This window comes from Urtica dioica, chromosome 7 (assembly GCF_054948205.1).
Source record: "Urtica dioica subsp. dioica isolate 48M chromosome 7, U.dioica_male_clone48M_v1_H2, whole genome shotgun sequence".
Taxonomy (NCBI): domain Eukaryota; kingdom Viridiplantae; phylum Streptophyta; class Magnoliopsida; order Rosales; family Urticaceae; genus Urtica; species Urtica dioica.
The window spans coordinates 33704563-33723135 of record NC_142762.1 but is presented as its reverse complement, the minus strand read 5'-3'; the positions used below and the strand labels follow the sequence as shown (position 1 = coordinate 33723135).

General features: G+C 36.9%; 3 protein-coding genes across 3 annotated transcripts; 1 reads left to right on the top strand and 2 right to left on the bottom strand.

Annotated features, from left to right (window-relative positions):
• The first annotated feature begins 8338 nt into the window (after positions 1–8338).
• LOC149390947 (methionyl-tRNA synthetase) lies at positions 8339–8873 on the top strand. Its single transcript, XM_089620678.1, has one exon. It carries the CDS (start codon positions 8559–8561, stop codon positions 8760–8762), a length of 204 nt encoding a protein of 67 aa, XP_089476804.1. The 5' UTR covers positions 8339–8558; the 3' UTR covers positions 8763–8873.
• Positions 8874–9929: 1056 nt separating this feature from the next.
• On the bottom strand, positions 9930–10841 carry LOC149390946 (Peptidyl-tRNA hydrolase II (PTH2) family protein). The gene is made up of 2 exons (XM_089620677.1): positions 10515–10841; positions 9930–10351 (listed from the first exon to the last, which is right to left on the bottom strand). The coding sequence occupies exons 1-2, from the start codon at positions 10824–10826 to the stop codon at positions 10169–10171; spliced, it is 495 nt and encodes a 164-aa protein (XP_089476803.1). The 5' UTR covers positions 10827–10841; the 3' UTR covers positions 9930–10168.
• A 4483-nt stretch (positions 10842–15324) lies between these two features.
• Positions 15325–16364, bottom strand: LOC149390945 (protein OXIDATIVE STRESS 3 LIKE 4-like). The gene is made up of 2 exons (XM_089620706.1): positions 15900–16364; positions 15325–15822 (listed from the first exon to the last, which is right to left on the bottom strand). Exons 1-2 carry the CDS (start codon positions 16163–16165, stop codon positions 15426–15428), a joined length of 663 nt encoding a protein of 220 aa, XP_089476832.1. The 5' UTR covers positions 16166–16364; the 3' UTR covers positions 15325–15425.
• Between the last annotated feature and the right edge of the window lie 2209 nt (positions 16365–18573).

Sequence of the window (18573 nt, the reverse complement as noted above, 5' to 3'; positions counted from 1 at the left end):
CCTCTTATGTCTCGAAGTCACTACGTATGAATTGCATCATGCTTACCTTAATCCTGAAATGAGACATGTCATTTCACAACGTATTCTCATTTGAGAAAGTCAGAGTTCGGACTCACTATGTGATTCTGAACAGGAACTGTTGGTGAAGTACTAAGTTGTGAAGATGTCATGAGTAACTTTGTGAAGTTCTCATAGATATGGAATTCATGTACGAGATTGCTGAAATGCAATGTATATCACATCATGCTTTGTTCCTTGAAACGTGAATAAATGAACGGGCCAGTGTCCAAATTGAGTCTTGACTCTTTTGGATGAAACAATGTGACTTATTAGCTCCTCGTCAATACATTGTTTCTAACTTATTCACAAGCGACAAAGGAGTTGAGAAAATAACAGCTAGAAGGGTAAAATGATAATTTTGTAAATCCCAACTAGCTGATGATATTCATGAAGGGTAAACATAGATAATATTCAGTGGATCCACTCATTACAATTAGGTTGAATTCTTGAGTAGAAAATAAATTCATTTGAATCGAGAGATTTTCAGTGTCAACTCTTTAGTGGAGTCAATTGACATTAAGCTAAACTTGGAAAAAGTTTGTGAACTTTTGAGTCCAAGTATTTTAGCTAAAGCTTTGTTCATTTGGATCCATGAGGTCACTGTCACAAATCATATCGAGTAGGAATAGTTAAATTAGAAGCTAAGTCAAAACAAGAACGAGACAAGTTTTACGAAAATTGTCTAAAGGGTATTTTTGTCTTTTAGGACATAGGACAAAATGAATGTCAATAAATTTTTTGACATTGTCATATGATGAAAAATGATTTAAAAACCACTCGGCCATATTAAAGAATTTGGGCCTTGAGGATTAATTTCATTTCATAGAATTTTACTTGAAAATTCTTAATGGACTTTTCTTATGTTGTCATGAACAAATGAAGAAAAATATAGAAGCCCCTTCTAGAAGGTGTGCACGTCAAACCCAAGAAAAAGAGAGCCAATTTTGTGCATTAATGTATGAAGATACTTGCCAAAAAGAAAAGAGGAAACAAATTTCCTCTAGGAGAGAATCAAATGGGCGGCCAACCAAGAGAAGGAACAAAAGACGAAACAAATCCAAGGCCTTCTAGAAGGCATTATGGACGTGTAAGGCAATGGGAAAAGAGGAAATAAGATTTGCGCATGAATGCTTGGAAAATAAGAGGAAACTACTTCTTTCCGAGGCCAACCATTCTCCTATAAATAGGACTCTTATTCCTCTCATTTCATTCATCCCACATAAGTTAGAGATTGAGAGTTTCTCTCTCTAGAACTTGTGGTTTCCTCCCATTCCCTCTCTCTCTCTAGTTTTCTTTTCGTTTTTGTTTTGGCACCTAGGTCCACAATTGACCTAGTGTTTTAGCTCTTCGATTCTAAGACTTGTTCTTAAGTCGTCATGTTTAAAAGTGCCCACACACTAATTCCTTTCTTTCTCAAGTGATTCTTGTGATAGAAACCTTCGTGGTAGCTCGAGTTCCCGAGGAAAGAAGAGAGACGTGCTGCGAGGGAGACTAACGTTTCAACCTTCCGAAGGCTTTTCAACGTTCAAGCTTCTAAAAGGTTAGTAAATTTATAATGCTCATTGATGTTTTAAATTATATGTACTTGCTCTTTGTCTAGGTTAGTAAAAACGTTTTACTTGTTTTTTAAGAAAATTTTTAAATTCCGCCGCTTGCTCGAAGCATTAAACTTTTTCTTAACCCTAGATCAATTCAAACATATTCGTTGTGCCCTACTAGGATACATCAACCAACACAATGGCTACATTTTCCTAGACATCCCAGCCTCAAGATTGTATATCCCAAGACATGTTATCTTCAATGAGAACTCATTTTCATTTTAGTCGATTCAGCCTTTCACATGTCATTCACCAAACAGCTCTGAGATGACACTTGTGCAACTTCCAATTTCAAACACAACCATTGTAGGTATATTGAATCCAACTATTCAGTTACACACCACACAAGACATTAAACCCAATCCACAATCTAGCCCTCTAAGACACTCTACTAGCTAAATTGACGCATTTGTTTCCCCACAACCCATACAACGTGATCCTACCACTTATAACCCTACCTAATCTCAAACAACAAAAGAACATCCTCAATCACATGAACACAATCACATCTAAAACACATCAAAATTCTGCAACTTAGGTCATAATACCAACCATACGTCAAGAACACCACATGAAAACCAGACCTAAAACTGGAAACTCCAAGCCAAAACCTCTCATTGTACAAACCTTACCTCTTCACCTGATCCAACTACACTCAAAGAGGCAACCAAGATTGATTACTAGCAATGACGTTAGAACATCTTGCTTTGTTAAAAACAGCACATGGGAAATAGTAGCTCCACATGCAAAAGTTAATGTGATAGGTAGCAAATAGGTCTATCGTACAAATCTGAATCCAAATGGTACATTGGATAGGTACAAAGCACGTTTAGTTTCTAAATTGTTTCATCAAAACTTTGGACTAAACTACTTTGCTACCTTTAGTCCAGTTGTGAAACCAGTCAGAGTCAGAGCTGTTTTATCACTATTTGTTTCATACAACTAACAACTTTTACAAACTGCTCTACGCTTTGAGAATTAACAGATACAGTCTACATGATACAACCTCAAGTCTTTGACAGCTCTTACAAACCAAATCATGTTCATTTACTACGCAAGGAAATGTATTGCCTCTAGCAAGCGCCAATATTATGGTTTCAGAAGTTGGGTAGTGATCTCATACACTGGGGCTTTGATCAGTCTCGTGCAGACACATCAATATTCATATACAGATCCAAGTATACACTACTCATTATACTAGCTTATGTAGGTGATATCATCATTACTGAAAATGACAGAAAATGATTGACACTCTAGTTCATGATCTTCATCATCAATTTGCACTGAAAGACCTGGGCTAGCTCAAATACTTTCTTGGAATTGAAGTTACCAAAACAAAGTGTCAACTTCATTTGTCTCAGTCAAAACACATTTCCGATCCTATACATAAAGCTTAACTTCATGAGCCCAAGCCTTGCACAATGTCAATGGTCTCGCGTCCCATCCTTTCAGCCAACGAAGGAACTCCATTTTCAAATTCATCTACGTATAGCAGCATTGGCAGTCTGCAATACTGCACATTGCCCAGACTCATTGCCTTCGTAGTCAACAAATTATGTCACTCCATGCATCAACCAACAGACATGCACTTGTAGGCAATGAAACGCCTTCTATGCTACCTAAAAGGCACTGCCACGCTTGACATAACACTTCAGAATTAGTCTGGAACTGATATGTCAACATACTCAAATGTTGACTGGGCCAACTATCTAGATGATCGCAAAAGTACAAGCGGTCATTGCATCTTTCTTGACTCCAATCTAGTCTCATAATCATCAACCAAGCAACGAGTAGTGTCACGCTCAAGCAGAGCCGTTGCCACTGCAACGTGTGATCTGACGTGGATATAATCTCTTCTTCGAGAAATTGGTGTCACATGCCGTACAACCCCAATCGTTTATTGTGACAAGCTCAACACCACGTATCTTGCTGCAAATCTTGTCCTACACTCAAGAACAAAGCATGTTGAAATTGACTTCCACTTTTTTCGAGATGAAGTGATCTACAAGTCTCTCAAACTTCATATCACACCTTCCAACAGACAGTTGACAGATGGATTGACTAACCAAGCTTTTCGTCCTAAATCGGCCTTGTGCTTCAGGGGGGATGTGAATATAAGCATAGGATTAGATATCGTGTGTAAATGGCACACCTTATGTAATATGTGTCCTAGCTAGAGCGAGAGTATTTAATATTTTAACCACATGGTGGAAAAGTTAGTTGATTGAATAACAATAGGATCTTCCAGCTCAACAAACTCTTTCTCTCTCCATAACCACTTTCTCTTCTTCATTGAATTCTCACAGTATATACGTGTTATCTTAATTTATATTATTTTTTATTATTAAAAAACTTAAATTAAATTTAAACATTAAGGATCTTAAACCATTTATCATTCTTTTTCAATCCATATTCAACGAGTCAATAAAATATTAACTTTAGCCTTACCACTATAATCATCCTCAAACGCGTTCTTACTTCTTATCAACACCTTCATGGTCAGCGTGAACCCCTTTAGCTTTTTGATCGCTATTATCACCCTAAAAATTCATCATCTTTATCTTTTATCGCTATCATAACTTCAGTATTAATATAATGATCACAAAATATATCAGTTTGTCTAAATCTTTGTGGGATTGCTTCTATGCTGTATAACAGTGAAACTAAGATATTCTATCTACCTAAATGAAAAAAAAAATTGATAGATTTTCTCAACTTAGACTGACCACAAGTTAGACATCTTCTCATATGGTTAATAATTCAGTAGCTAATTTCTTCTTAATTAAATATTCTTGAAAAATACACCTATGAATATAAAATGTGTTAGAAGTCCAACAACAAATGTGTGAGTAGTAACTAATCAAAGTATCTCAATTTATTTTATGAGAGGCGTGGGAGACTATAAGCCTAATTAATATCTCTATCTTCAATAATACGATGAAAAAATAGTCGATTTTTTTTCACTATTAAAACCCGAAACTGAAATCTTGAAGTTCATAGAATATAATATTGGTGAATAAGTTTCCATTGTTATAATCATTACATGATCATCGATCATATCATAAAGGTGTGTAAATTCATTTGATTCGAGAATCAACCCTCGGGTGAGCAAATATTAACTCTCTTTCATATGACCATTCTATATATTAATTTGTTGGATCCACATTTGTAAGTTTCATAACTTCCATTCCTTAGATCCTACTTAAAGCACTAAAATATAAACATTAAATCTCGATTAGATATTAGCGAATAAATCAAAGAACCCTAAAAAACAACCTGAAAGTTAAGGACTACATCATGGCTAAGATTAATTTTTATGACCATTACAATGACTTCGATTGTGGATCTAACGCTATTATTTGTATAGGTGTTAAACTTGTCAATCACATCACAAAATAAATAAAAGTAGAAAACATTTCATAGCTCTAACTTTTTTTTGTGTGTTCCAAACTCCACAATGTTATTGTTTATTACCTTTGAGTTTGAAATGACCATCGAAGGAAAGGATAAGAATGGTGACAATGAATTTGTTATAACTGTTACTATTTAGTTTAGCTTTCTTCATCGTAGTGTTGATTAGCTAGCTTATTGTAATTGCTTCATTGATGTGCCGTTACATTAGTTCTAGCTAAACAGAGCTAGTTTAGTTACCAGCCCCTCACAACTTGAAGATATTTTAATATTTTTTTGTACATAATTTTTTATACAATTCCGTATTTTTGATCTTCTTGTAACTCTTCGGAATATTTTATTTTATTATACAAACTAAATAGAACGATGACTTTGGGTTGCACCAAGTCGCAACACTAGTGAATTTATTTTTTGTACCCTAACCCCTATTAATATCACTATACATATCACGACATCTTAGTATAGTTATTAGTAAAGGACTTATCTTTTTTTTTTCATACAGGTTTTTTCTTGAGAAATTGCTTAATTTGTCACCAATTTTATAACATTTTCCCACTTTCCACCAAAATGCTAATTTTTCCCAAATTGCCACTATCTATGTCAACAATGTTGACATAGAGGTGACATTTTGGAAAAAATTAGCCTTTTGGTAGAAAATAGGAAAATATTATGAAATTTATGATAAATTAGGCAATTTCTCGTTTTTCTTCGTGTGCAGTCTCATCTTCAAAAGATGGTAGAAAAATTCAAAGATGTGACAGAAATAAATTATACGGCAGCAGTACCAAGGCTAAAGCTATAACTAATACTTGTTACCACTCTTCCTATCCTTTCCCTTGTCAATGATAACATATACTTCCAATAAAATAAAATAAAATAAAAAATTCAACATGCTAATCTAGTAATACATTAAAGGGAAATGGCCCTAAGTACTACCACTTTTCATGATTTGAACCAAAATATGGAAATCCATGTTTTGGACAAAAATAGTAGTTAGTCAGCTGAGGAAGTACAATTTTGCCCTTTTGTAAACATACCCAGTCCGAGCCAATCTTCGCGTGAACTCCGACCGGAAAGAGGAGAATCGCGAGCTCCGAGCCTCTCTTTTCTTCGCCGCGTGACTCGGCTGAGACAAAGGAGACGCGAGCTCCACCGACTCCAGACCAAAGAAAAGCCATCAGAGAAGCTTTGACGAAGCTCCGACGAGCCTGAGAACATCCGCCGAGCCAGAGGAGACCGCCGAACCGAGAGATCGACCGATAAATGATTGGAGGAACTCTGAAATTGTTTTTTTTGGTATTGTCGGAGCTGACATACAAGTCTTCAATTACATTTATTGTAGACATACAAGTCTACAATTTCATTTATTGTATACATTAAAGTATACAATAAATGAAGTTCTAGACTTGTATGTCTACAATTTCAGACGTTGTAAACTTGTATGTCAGCTCCGACAATACAAAAAATAAATTACCAAAACACACGAACGAACCCATGAATATGAAACCCAGAAATAAACACGAACGAAACACGAAACCCGTACGTCAACAACGAAACTCATACAAAAAAACAAACACGAACGAAACCCACCCAGAAATTCCCAGATTTCGTTCGCCAACATGAAGTCTACAACTTCATTTATTGTAGACATAGAAGTCTACAATAAATGAAATTGTAGACTTATATGTCTACAATAAATGAAATTGTAGACTTGAATGTCAGCTCCGACAAAAAAAAAACCATTTTTTACCCAAACACACGAACGAACCCATAAATATGAAACCCACAAACACGAATGAAACCCATAAACATGAAACCCATAAATAAACACGAACGAAACACGAAACCCGTACGTCAACAACGAAACTCATACCAAAAAACAAACACGAACGAAACTCACCCAGAAATTCCCAGATTTCATTCGCCGACATGAAGAGATAAAGTTTACCTCTTCGGCGACGACGACGACGGACAAACCACTGGCGACGACAAACAGAAAAAGGCAAGCTTTTTTTTTAACCTTAAATGAACGAGAGAAGAAAATAGAGGAGAAAGAGATCGAGAGCTCTGAAACAATGAACAAGGAAAGAGAGAGAGAGAGAGCTGAGAGCAAGTTTAATGGAAATGAACAAAATAAAAAACCAAAGGGCACTTAAGACTTTTCTCATATGATTAGGTAGTATTTTTGTCCAAAAACAATGACCACAACATTTTGGTCAAAAGTATCAAAAAGACTACTATCTAAGACCATTTCCCTACATTAAATTGCATATTGACACATGACGAAATATAACATGACAATGCAGGCCCGGCCCAGCCTTTAGGCAGGTTATGCAATGGCTTAAGGCCCCACCATATTGAAGGGAAAAAGAGGCCAATTTTAGTCAGAAAAGAGGTCCATTTTATTCAGCAATAAATATAGTATATTAATTGTTTGTGGGCCTGTTAAGTATATTCAGTGTCATAAGGCCCGAATTCAAGCAAAAAAAAAAAAAATTGATGAGGCCCGAGTGTGGTTATGACACCAGTGCAAGTGTGAATTTACTCGGTTTAGACACTTCAATACCCACTTAAGGTCTACGAAGTTGACAGGTTGTCATATTTATTTATTTTTTTGCTTTTTCCTTTTTTTGAAATATCATGCTTAGAAAATGTGATATAATTCCATAATTTATCATACCTTGAATACATCAGTTTTTAAGGCCTCAAAGCTACAATTATTTTAAATAAACTTTAATTTTTTAGGCCTCAAAATTCAGAAAATCTTTCATTTTAATTATATTTAAGTCCAATTTTGTTAATTTTTTTAAAGTTTTAAATTTTCTGAAAAATCCCTCGTTAATTAAAAAAAAATTACAAAGACTAATTATCACATTTTGCCTAAGGCATCCATGTAATAAACGAAAAGAATTTCTCACGAAGCAAATAAATGACACCTAACACCTAGGAGCGTGTTGGATGATTAAGGTGTTTGACTGAAACAAATATCTTTGACACGTCGTAAGCTTCAATGCAGACACGTATAAGTCACGTGTCAAAGCACGTGAGCTCGGTATGAACGGATAATGAATTTGGAGAATATAGCAAGCAAATGATCACGACAGAGTTGTGTAATATTCGCGGGTATAATGAAATTGTACTTTACAAAAAAGATAAGAATAAATAACAATATCTAAATATTGAGGATTGGATGAAACATTCCGGTCAAATTGGGCTATATTATGAGTCACTTTTTGTTTAAGACGATTTCATCGGGGAAAATAAATAGATATATTGATATATTCTTCTAGTAGCACAACAGAATTTTCTAGAGACGCGCTTTGCTGATTTTCTCCGAAAATTCCAGAGAGAATTCCCAAACTGTCTCTATAAATAAAACCAATTGTTTACCTTCTTAAACCGAACCATCAAAAAAGCAAAAGCGCGATCAAAGAAGTTGACAGAGAAGAAGAGATCAAAACCAGTGAAAAACCCTAAAGAAGAGAAGAGATGTGTCTCGTGTTCGTGTGCGACGAGGAGGAGAGAGTGGTGGCGAGGCAATCGGCGCCGGGAACGTGTCCGTACTGCGGAGGAGCGATTCAGGCGATGGACGTTGAGAGCCAATGGAGGTTCTGCTTTCTTCCTCTTTACTGGAAGACAAAGCGCAAGTTTCATTGCTCCTTCTGTAACAGACCCTTGGTTATCAAGTACTAGCTAGGCTAATTATATGTGTACATACACACACAGATGTAAAGTCTTGTTCCGGATTATTTAGTTTTTGTTGTTTGAGATATACAGGATATATAATGATAATGATGTTTTTTTTGTGTATCATTCAGGATCATGTATGTATGTATGTATGTACTGTTGTTGGTTTGGATTTGATGATGGTGTTCAATATGTATCCGCAGCACAGGTATTCCCTCTTTAAATTAGAAAGAAAAAAGAATGTATTAAGGAGAGCGGAAATGAAAATCAAAACATCCCGGAAAATGAGAAACTCGTGAACTAATCCAATTAAAACTAATAAAATCAAAGCCTGTCTTGAGACTGTTCATCACACTTGGATTATCGCCTTCAACTATGACGGAATTTGGGCAGCAGAATAGCTAAATACACTCACATTTCTGCTTCAATAAAACCATAGCACCGTCAAATAACTCAGCCCTTTCTTTCTTTTCATCCTTCTTTTCAAGTTAAAATTACTACTTTTTATTGTTGTGGTATGTTTTGGATTGGGGATGGGATTACACAATAATAAGGGTCCGCTCGGGAAATTTTGTTAGAATACAGCAGAAGATATGTCTTTATCTTGATCAATGGACCAACCGTTGGTTCTTTTTTAAAAGAGTTTGATTTATACTCTATTCTTATTGTGTCTCTTGTGCACAAATTGGACTATTATTTGTACTTAACGTTAGTGTTAGCAGTAGATCTTTTCCGTTTTAGGTCTTTATTGTTCATTGTATCAAATGTCTAATGTTGTATTTGTGGATGTTATCCTCAGTTTCTAATTGATGGCTCCGAGCCTTTTTCCTAAAAAACAAAAAACAGTTATGCTTCAATACCTGACTCAAATTTACAAAATTTCTTCCGAAACCGCGAATGCCTCCACGAACTAAAACCAGATGAATCGCTGTCTCTGGTTCGTTACCGCAGACACGACACCATATCCCAGTCTTTGACGAGCGTAGATGAAGGGCCAAAGTTGCTGCACTAATCTGTCTGGGTGATTTATGCCTTATTTTCGCAATAGTAGATAAGAAACGACAGCAATGAGGATTTAAGTTTTCACTCTTGGGTTCGTTTGCGCTTTATATATTGAACTCCATTCTAGTTTCAATGTAACTCTTTATTGCCTTTCATTACTCAAGAAGAGAATGTAAAAACTAATTAAATGATATGATCATTCACTACCCATGCACATTCGGCTAAACAGTCCCTTCAATCCCAACAAAACAAGTAAAAAAAAATGCTTTGTAAAAGCCATTGCTTGACACGTTCCAAGTCTGTGCTTGATTGGTTGGTTTGTTGTCCATTTCAAGATATGATTACCAACATCAAACACGAGTTGTGTGAGTCTATTTTTGGCCATGGACAAATGGAAGGAGGTTGGTAATTTACTTGCAGAGCTTCAACTTCTTGAAGTAAGAAGCGACGGAGGACTTAGGGTAAGGCTTGGTGGCGAGACACGTCGGAATATTCTCCGGCTGTTCTATCCACACCTTGTGCTCTACTCCGCCGCCTTTCAGTTTCTCCGAAAGATTCAACATTTGGGTCTCTCCTTTCACCTCCAATGTCACCTGATTCCACAAAAATCAACACACCATTCCTTTCCCAATCAAACATCTGAAACAATTGGTTAAACTAAATAGAATGGTTTTCTTTGTGAATCGAATCTCAAGTCGACAAATGTCCCCGTAAAATGAAAAAATAAAAATAAAAACTGGTTGTGATTTAAATAACCTTGTGCATAGAGTCGATATTTTCGGGGCTGCAATACTGGAGCGTGACGGGGTCTTCTCTGTGGGCCCACACGGCGGCGACGGAGGCGTGACAGCCCTGCGTGACCACACTCCCCAGCGGCCATTCGTCGATCAGATCTCGCCGCAGCACCACGTACTGTACCACCGAATCCGAGCTCTCCTCCGGCCCGGTTTGACTCATCGTCACCGCCCCGAGTCGCCGAGTCGGGAGGACCGAGTTCGGAAGATGGAGCTTAGTGTGGTGACAGAGCAGTGAGCGGATGCCAAATGGGGCACTAACACACGCGGCCATTGATTTTATATGTGCTTTTTTTTTCCATCTTTATATTGTTACCAATGTTAAGGGTTTTTTTTAAAAAAAAAAATAAATTGCACAAAGCTCTCCTTTAGTATAAGGATAAATAAAATTTTATATATAGATAAAAGTGAATAATATTTTAAAGTTTTAACACAATACAAACTTAGGTTAAAATGAGTCATAACTTTTTTTCGATAAAGAGAATGGTATAAACAACATTAAAATTTGAGTGCTTATTTAGCTCTTTCGAAAAAAAATACACAATGATTGATGAAAAGATCCAAACAGTCGCAGCATGATGACTATGAAGAAGATGCTTTTTCGACAAAAATCTATTAAGAAAATTCAAACCAGGATAATGGAAGGTGACTACTCCGTCTCCAATCCAAAACAAAATGAGCACAAACAGAAAATGCAAATAAACAAAATCAACGTGTGAACATAAAAAGATAAACATAAATATTAATGAAAACATAGATAACTTACAACCGACAACGACTCTCACCACAATACCTCCCCCAACTACCTTCTCCATGTTTTCGCCTCTTGCAACTTTACTGCAAAATTGTAGACTCATATCATCCCACAATAGCTAACGATCGCTGCCACACCGTTCCATCCACGATGACAATGACCGAGATCCCATCGAGATAGGTGAACCCCCGAAGACACCAACATGTCGCTCCACCATTGCCTTCTCTAATATTAATGTTGCCTCAACACAGCCACTATCGGCCATAGATGTTGCATTTACTCTATGGAAAAACATAATACATTGCCTTTAGAATAGAACTGTTTCGATCATAAAGAATTACCATCTCATATCGAACACTGTGCGCATTTCTCACTTGAAATAAAAACCAATGCCATAACTTGTCATTCTCGGAATCAACAATGCCATAGCCAACGAAAATAACTGGTTATCACTGTCCTGACCTTTCAAGAAGGCGTCATCTACAGAGATAACTAGACGACAATATTTCCAACCACGAATAGACGCACCAAGGGTCAAAAAGAAATACTTAAACTGACCATTATTGTCTATCACTGTTACATTATACGATCCTGAAACCAAAATGAAAAAAGTATGATCATTAGCTTTTTTACAATGCTGAATTTTGGGCCCATTTTGTAGACAAAAATTAACAAAAATAATCAGAGAAAAACATAATAGCAAAAATAAAAACAAATTAATCGATAATATCACACATAAAAAACATAGATGAGTATAATACCATGATATTTTTCCTTGATCATATCACCGATAATGAGCAAGTGAGAATACAAGTCTTGAAAGCTACCATGGATCTCGACCTTATAACGGGTATGCATCATAATTGATTTCGACCTTATAATGGATACGGATCATATCCATAACCCTATTAGGTTTGATTGAATCTGATGGGGAATAAAAACCTTTTAACGAGTCATGTGCCTGTTGATTGGTTGCATGGTGGGCTTGGCGGGGGTTGTGGTCCGATCCTTGATTGATAGGTCTTGGAAAGAGATAAAAACCTTCCACGACTCTAGCGTGATTGCTTAAAATGTAATCTTCACCAATCATATCCACTAAATATTGCAAAAAGTGTCTACACCCATATATTTGCATTTGGGGATCTAAAATGCACCCAAAGCCGAATAGAATAGGAAATTTGTATGGACCCCAATATTTGTTATATTATGCTTTCATGGCTATAATACATGGATGAAAAAGGGGAAAATGGTTGACAGATGAAGATGTTATGCTATGAATGACTAAATGCAAAATAGGTGTATACACAGCAAATAGTGCATAAGCTTTATCATAGAAAATGTGAAGAAACTCGCAAAAAAACTTTAGCCATAACAATGTTGTTCTCATTTATGTTAACATTACCCAAACCATTGACAAATGATACTATGAGTCGTAATAACCTAGAGAAAAGAAGTTCCTCAACATTAAGTATGTTGAATTCCACCTAATTCTGTTGTCAAGATGGAATGTCCTTTCATTTAAGCCAGTTAGTAAAACAAAAAAAACGTATCTCCAGCTCGTCTACTAGGGTTGAAACTATTGACCCAGGCAATGGCGTCCGTAATTTTCATGATGAATCAGTCATAGGTTTCGTAACCGACTTTTACTATGAGATTTATAATATGAGTTGCACACCTTTGGTGTGTAAGGTTGTCCTCAAAAGGTATCACTCGGCCTCGTGACTTATATCATTGTCTAAGGTTATGGAAATTATTCTGTCAAGTATTCGCCATTCTTCCATCACTAGTAGTAGGATTTGTAGGATGCTATCGGCCGTGTGGCCTCCATTGGTTCTTCTAAAGGCTATGATTCTTTTGCATAAATTTCAAGAGTTGTCTATCTTGTGAACTACCACACTCATGAAATCTATCTTACTATTTTTCGACCATATGTCTGAAGTTAAAGCTAGACTAAATAAGCCCGACATAAATATGGCTTTCATTTTTTTAGTTTCTTCTAAAAAAAATTTCATTATGTCTCTTCATAATTGAGTCCTCTTAATCATCTGAATACCAGAGACTAAATAATATATGAATCCAAGAAATCTCTCGGATTATATATGAATAAATGATTGGTCTGTAGAAACAATGTAATGAAAAAGTTGTCTCCTAAACACGATGGGATCGTGAGAAGTTACTTGGTGAACTTCAGATGAAACACTTTTTGTAATGGTGTATTAACGATGAAGTCTCATGTTTGTTGTAGCCAGCTTTCACGATTTTTCCACATTTCCCAGCTTTTTCCTCCATTTCACTAATTTTTTCAAAGTATTGCCACATTTTTTTATCTCGCTCTGTTTTTTTGTAGGTGGCGGGCTCCTTCATGTGGTGGAGGTAGGCATTCTTTCTCCTCATCTTATGATGGTGGTGATGGAGGTGCTGGTGGTGGTGTTCCTCCTACTGCTCTTCGTCATTTTGATTTTCATAATTTTGTAGTTGCTTTTGATTGTCACACTTTGTATGGATTTTGATATGGTGGTTGGGGTTGGAGTTGCGAATAATAGGGTTGTGGTGAATATTGAAATTGTGTATAATAGGTATATGGATAGAATATTGGTGGATTATTCGGAACATATGGAGATATTGGGTCAAATTTGCTTTCGGTTTGATGGTAACTACGTATGGAGTTAATGGTACTTAAGTTGGGTTGTACTCAGTGTTTTCAAAATTATGAAATTCAGATTAACCGAGTCAATTTTGAGGGCATTGGTTCACGTGAGACTCGTGAGTTGGCCGTGGATTTTTGGGTGATTGTGTGTTTGAAGAACTTGCTTGTGAGGAATTTCGAAGAGTAGAGCTTCGATGAGATTAAGACATATTTTTTTAAAAAATTTAAACTATATACTAAAAATATATTTGAAACTATATAAGAATATTATATATGAAAACTATATAATAAAAATAAATATTTGAAATTTTTTTATGAGAATTTGAGTAGTGGAATAGAGTATGAGAAGATTGTTTTGTGGGTTGTGAAAAAATATTGTGAATGAATGTAATATTTATAGGAGAATGAAAAAATAATTAAAAATAAATAAATAAACTTTAAATGTCCAACAGTATATTTTGTACCGTTGGATTGATACATATTAAAACAAACTCTTTTTCTGTACGTTATATTGAGGTTGAATGAGTCGGCCAAATTCATTATTCAACCAAAAAAAAAAAAAGAGAAAGAAGTGGAAGAGACGGAAGGAAGTTGTTCCGCATGTTTCCACGCGCTTCCACTCATCCACTAGTAGCCTTCCTGCCATTCAGTCTCCTCGACCAGAAGGAATCCTTCCACGCGCCATTCACGGCCTAAGGAAGGAAGCGGAATCCCGGCGTCCTTCCGGGCCACAAGCCCATATTTACTTCCAATCACACCAAAGAATTCCGGCATTGGAAGTTCCATAGAAGTCAGTTGCTCTTCCGTTCCATATGAAAATTTGATGCAACACTCCATAATGTAACAGTTACACAAAATTAAAATTAACGTTAGAAGGGGGTTAAAATCACTCCAAAATGTAATATAATAGTGTTTTCATTTAAGATATTCCCAAAAATCACAAGTCGGCATTAGACCCTGAAGAATGCCACGGCAAAAAAAAAAAAAATAAGAATGCCACGGCCTTTTTTAAATAAATTATTTCATTTTATTTTATCGTTTCACCTTTTTTGTTTCACTTTACACAAAAATATTTGTAATAGATTTTATTTACTGACCGATAGACATATACGAGGATGAGTATTGTACTTTCTGTATTAAGTATTCAGAAGTCAAGAGCTAAAAAGATGAAACTTCTCTCGGTTCCTCCCCCCGAGATCTCACCTGCAAGGGCACATTGGTCATTTTATCTTGTAGTCCACATCATCAACCACTCATGCCTATCCATATACATTTCGCTCTCTACCCATCCAAATTCCAATAATTATAATAATAATAAACGATGATTGATTTATAGTAATTAATTATATATCCAATCCATTACCATTTCCCTTTGTTTTTTTTTTTTTTTCTTCTAGTGGGTGGTCTTACAATAGAAGTCACACACACCCACTGTTTTAAAAAAAGAAAAAAGAAATGAAAAAAAGAAAGACCTAAAATTCATGATCATGATCATCATCGTCGTCTAATTCACTGTGCTCTTCTTGCAGATCGGCGAGAGAGAAGCACCTCGTTTTGAAGCTCTTCATCCTCTTCTCGTGAAATTTTTCCAGTCGACGGTCGTGATCACGGCGATCCTCAGCTCCGTCGTCATCGTCATCGTCGTTTTCGCCGAGACTGTCGTCGTCGTTTTCCATGAGAGCCAAGAGCGGCATGGACTTGGGGTTCCCGAAGCTGTAAAATGACTTCTTTGCCCATTTCGACGCGATGAAGAGCCTCCTCCTCTTGTTCAGCGGATTCTCCGTCTTCTTCAGGTCATTGACCGTGCACACGTCAGCAAGGCTCGCGAACGACTTCGATTTCCCCGTGAAATGAGTCGACAATCCTCGCCTGTGATTCAATTTATTTTTTTTTCTTTTCAGTTTATTCAATCCAAGAAAACACCTAAAAGCTATGTGGAGACTCACTTGATTGGGAGAGAATCTTCCAGAGAGTCCATGGACGCCAGAGAGCCGCCGCGAAACTTGCTCTCGGCCTCGTCGCCGTTCGACGACGAGTTCTCCACCTCGTCGTCGCTCGGACTTCCGATCGACGACGAGACGTCCGACGCGGCGTCTTCCGGCGATCCGCTTCCAGATCTGTGCTCGGATCCTTCCCCGGCGGCGTCGGAGAAGAGCTGCGACGGCCGTTTCATGGCGCCGAACGCGGTGGATCCGCCGATCAGAACCTCCATGGGAGTCTCCGCCAAGGCTTTTCGCTTAGCCCTCGTCGATGTAACGCCGTTCGGGTCTCAGAGCCACGAGGCTCGGTCTCATCAATCTCCGGCGACGGGTCAAGGGTGCGCAGGATAAGGAGGGTTTGACGGTTCAGCGAGCGAGAGAGACTTACTTTTTTTTTTGGGGTGTTTTAGAGAGAGAAAATAAAATAAAAATGTTCGGAAGTGGCTTCGTTATTATTATATATAGAGACGAGAGAGAGTGAGAGAGATAATGGGTGTGTGTTTATGAGGACACGTGGACGTTTTTAGGGATTAGAAGGGGGTTGTTTGGATGCGGGTGTAAGAAGCAGGGGTGTTTCCGTAAATGCGTATGCCCGGCGGCTTGGGTTTGTGTGAGAAACTGAAAGAGAGAGGGAGAGAGAGGAGAAACCAGGTTTGACACGTTTGACATGACGTGGCAAAGACAGTGACCAGAAAAATCCACTCTTTTTTTTAACTTATCCTGTTTTGTGTTTCTTTTTTCTGATCAAATCGCTGCCCTTCATTTGGTCCCCCACATATCTTTTAAAGATTTTGCTTTTCCTCTTCTTTTTTTTCGTTTTGTTTTTTTGACGAAAACTTTGATTTCATAAATATTTTTTGTTTCCTATTATTTTCTCTTCATTTAACATCGTTTGAAGACTTTTCTTTTCTTACTATAATCTTTAGTTACAGCCTTACAGGACTAGTTTCCGAGTTCGTATGAGTTATTAACTTATTACAGTCAGTCCATGCACATTCCCGTATTGGACAAGTGTGTTACATTCAATAGATGGACTGGTAAGGCATTAAAAATAAATGACCAATCTTGATATTTATGATTAATTGATTATAATCGCTGTCTGTTAACCGCATATTTATGCGATTTACCGTGACCAACAAGTAAGAAGTTTATTTATATATTTCTAAACTTTACCGCGCTATAAAGCACACCCAATAATTTTTGTTTTCCAATAATAGACGGAGGTGTTCATAATTCATAGTATCTTAGTTATAATGGCAATTTACATTTTTATCACAAATTTTATTTTGCAATAAATGCATTCTTTCTAATCAAGAACCAACACGTGAAAAGTAAATAATCAGTGAATTATATTTATATAAAAATCCATTTTAAATCCCCCAATTATCTAAAAAAAGAGTTTAATTTATATCTTTATGAATAATTAGACTATAACTTGAATTAATGGTAATTGTTAATGCGATTTTTCGGATAACATTCACGGAACATGTGTTGGGTGCGAACTTGCGACGTGTCTCGTTTTTGGGTTGTTAGGGCCATGTTTCCGTGGGTCTCAAGAGAGTGGCGAAGACTTGCTTCCTATTGAGAGTCATTTGGATTGGTGATGTCTTTCCTTCGTCTTCCTCGTGGTGTTGTCCTCGTCGCACTCGTCTCCTCCTTTTCTTCTCTTTGTCTTCTTCGTTGTCCTCGTCGTACTCGTCTTCTCTTTGTCTTCTTCGATGTCCTCTTCGAATTTTATCTTCTCCTTAGCTCGTCGAACTCGTCTTCTCCTTATCTTCTCTTCGTGTTTGAACTGAGCTTGTAGAGAGAGAGTGATGGAAGAATTTGGTGTTGTTTTTTACTAGGTAGAGTAAAAATGAACTCCCCAAAAATGGTGAAAATGATGGGTATTTATAGGGTTTTGAGTGTGCAAGGTCATAGTCATGGCATGTGGGGCCCACTTAGTCGGAGGGATACTCCAATTTTTTGGGGATTCTGACAGAGGGGTACTCCGGTCTTTGGAGTCCTGGCAGAGAGATCCTCTAATTTTAGATGTTCTAGCGGAGGAATCATTTGGTTTCGGGACCTTTGGCTCTCTGGTTTTGGGAGTCCCGGCCGAGGGATCCCTTGGTTTTTGGATTTTTGACGGAGGGGTCCTTTGCTCTTGAGATCTTGGCAGAAGGACCTTCTGGTTCCTCGATCTTTCGCGGAAGGATCTTCCGGCTTTTGGACCCTTGGTGGAATGATCCTTTGGTCTTGGAATTTTGGAAAAATGATCTTATGGTTTTAGATCTTTTAGCAAGAGTGTCCTTTAGTCATTGCATTTTGGCGGAAAGATCTTCTAGTTTTAGGTCCTTTGGCAAGAGGACCATTTAGTATTGGCATCTTAGAAAAATGGTCTTCTGGTTTTATGTCGTTTTGTCTTTGGATTCTCATTTTTCCCAAACGAAAAAATGACACCATAACAGTTTAAAATAATTATTCTGAAAAAGGTGGATAAATAATTTATATTTATCAAAGAACAAAAAAATTAAATAATTCTATCTGAATTTTATAACTCTATGTATGTGTGTGTGTGTGTGTGTGTATATATATATATATATATGTATAAAATTGTTAATAACATAAATTATGACAAAAATTGTCTCAGTGAAAAACACAT

What these genes read in the sequence shown, in the direction of transcription:
- LOC149390947 (XM_089620678.1), top strand. Translation starts at nt 8,559, where the DNA reads ATGTGTCTCGTGTTCGTGTGCGACGAGGAGGAGAGAGTGGTGGCGAGG.
- LOC149390946 (XM_089620677.1), bottom strand. Translation starts at nt 10,826, where the DNA reads ATGGCCGCGTGTGTTAGTGCCCCATTTGGCATCCGCTCACTGCTCTGT. An exon ending in ATATCGACTCTATGCACAAG is followed by an intron (nt 10,352 to 10,514) that starts GTTATTTAAATC and finishes TTGTGGAATCAG; the next exon opens with GTGACATTGGAGGTGAAAGG.
- LOC149390945 (XM_089620706.1), bottom strand. Translation starts at nt 16,165, where the DNA reads ATGGAGGTTCTGATCGGCGGATCCACCGCGTTCGGCGCCATGAAACGG. An exon ending in GAAGATTCTCTCCCAATCAA is followed by an intron (nt 15,823 to 15,899) that starts GTGAGTCTCCAC and finishes ATTGAATCACAG; the next exon opens with GCGAGGATTGTCGACTCATT.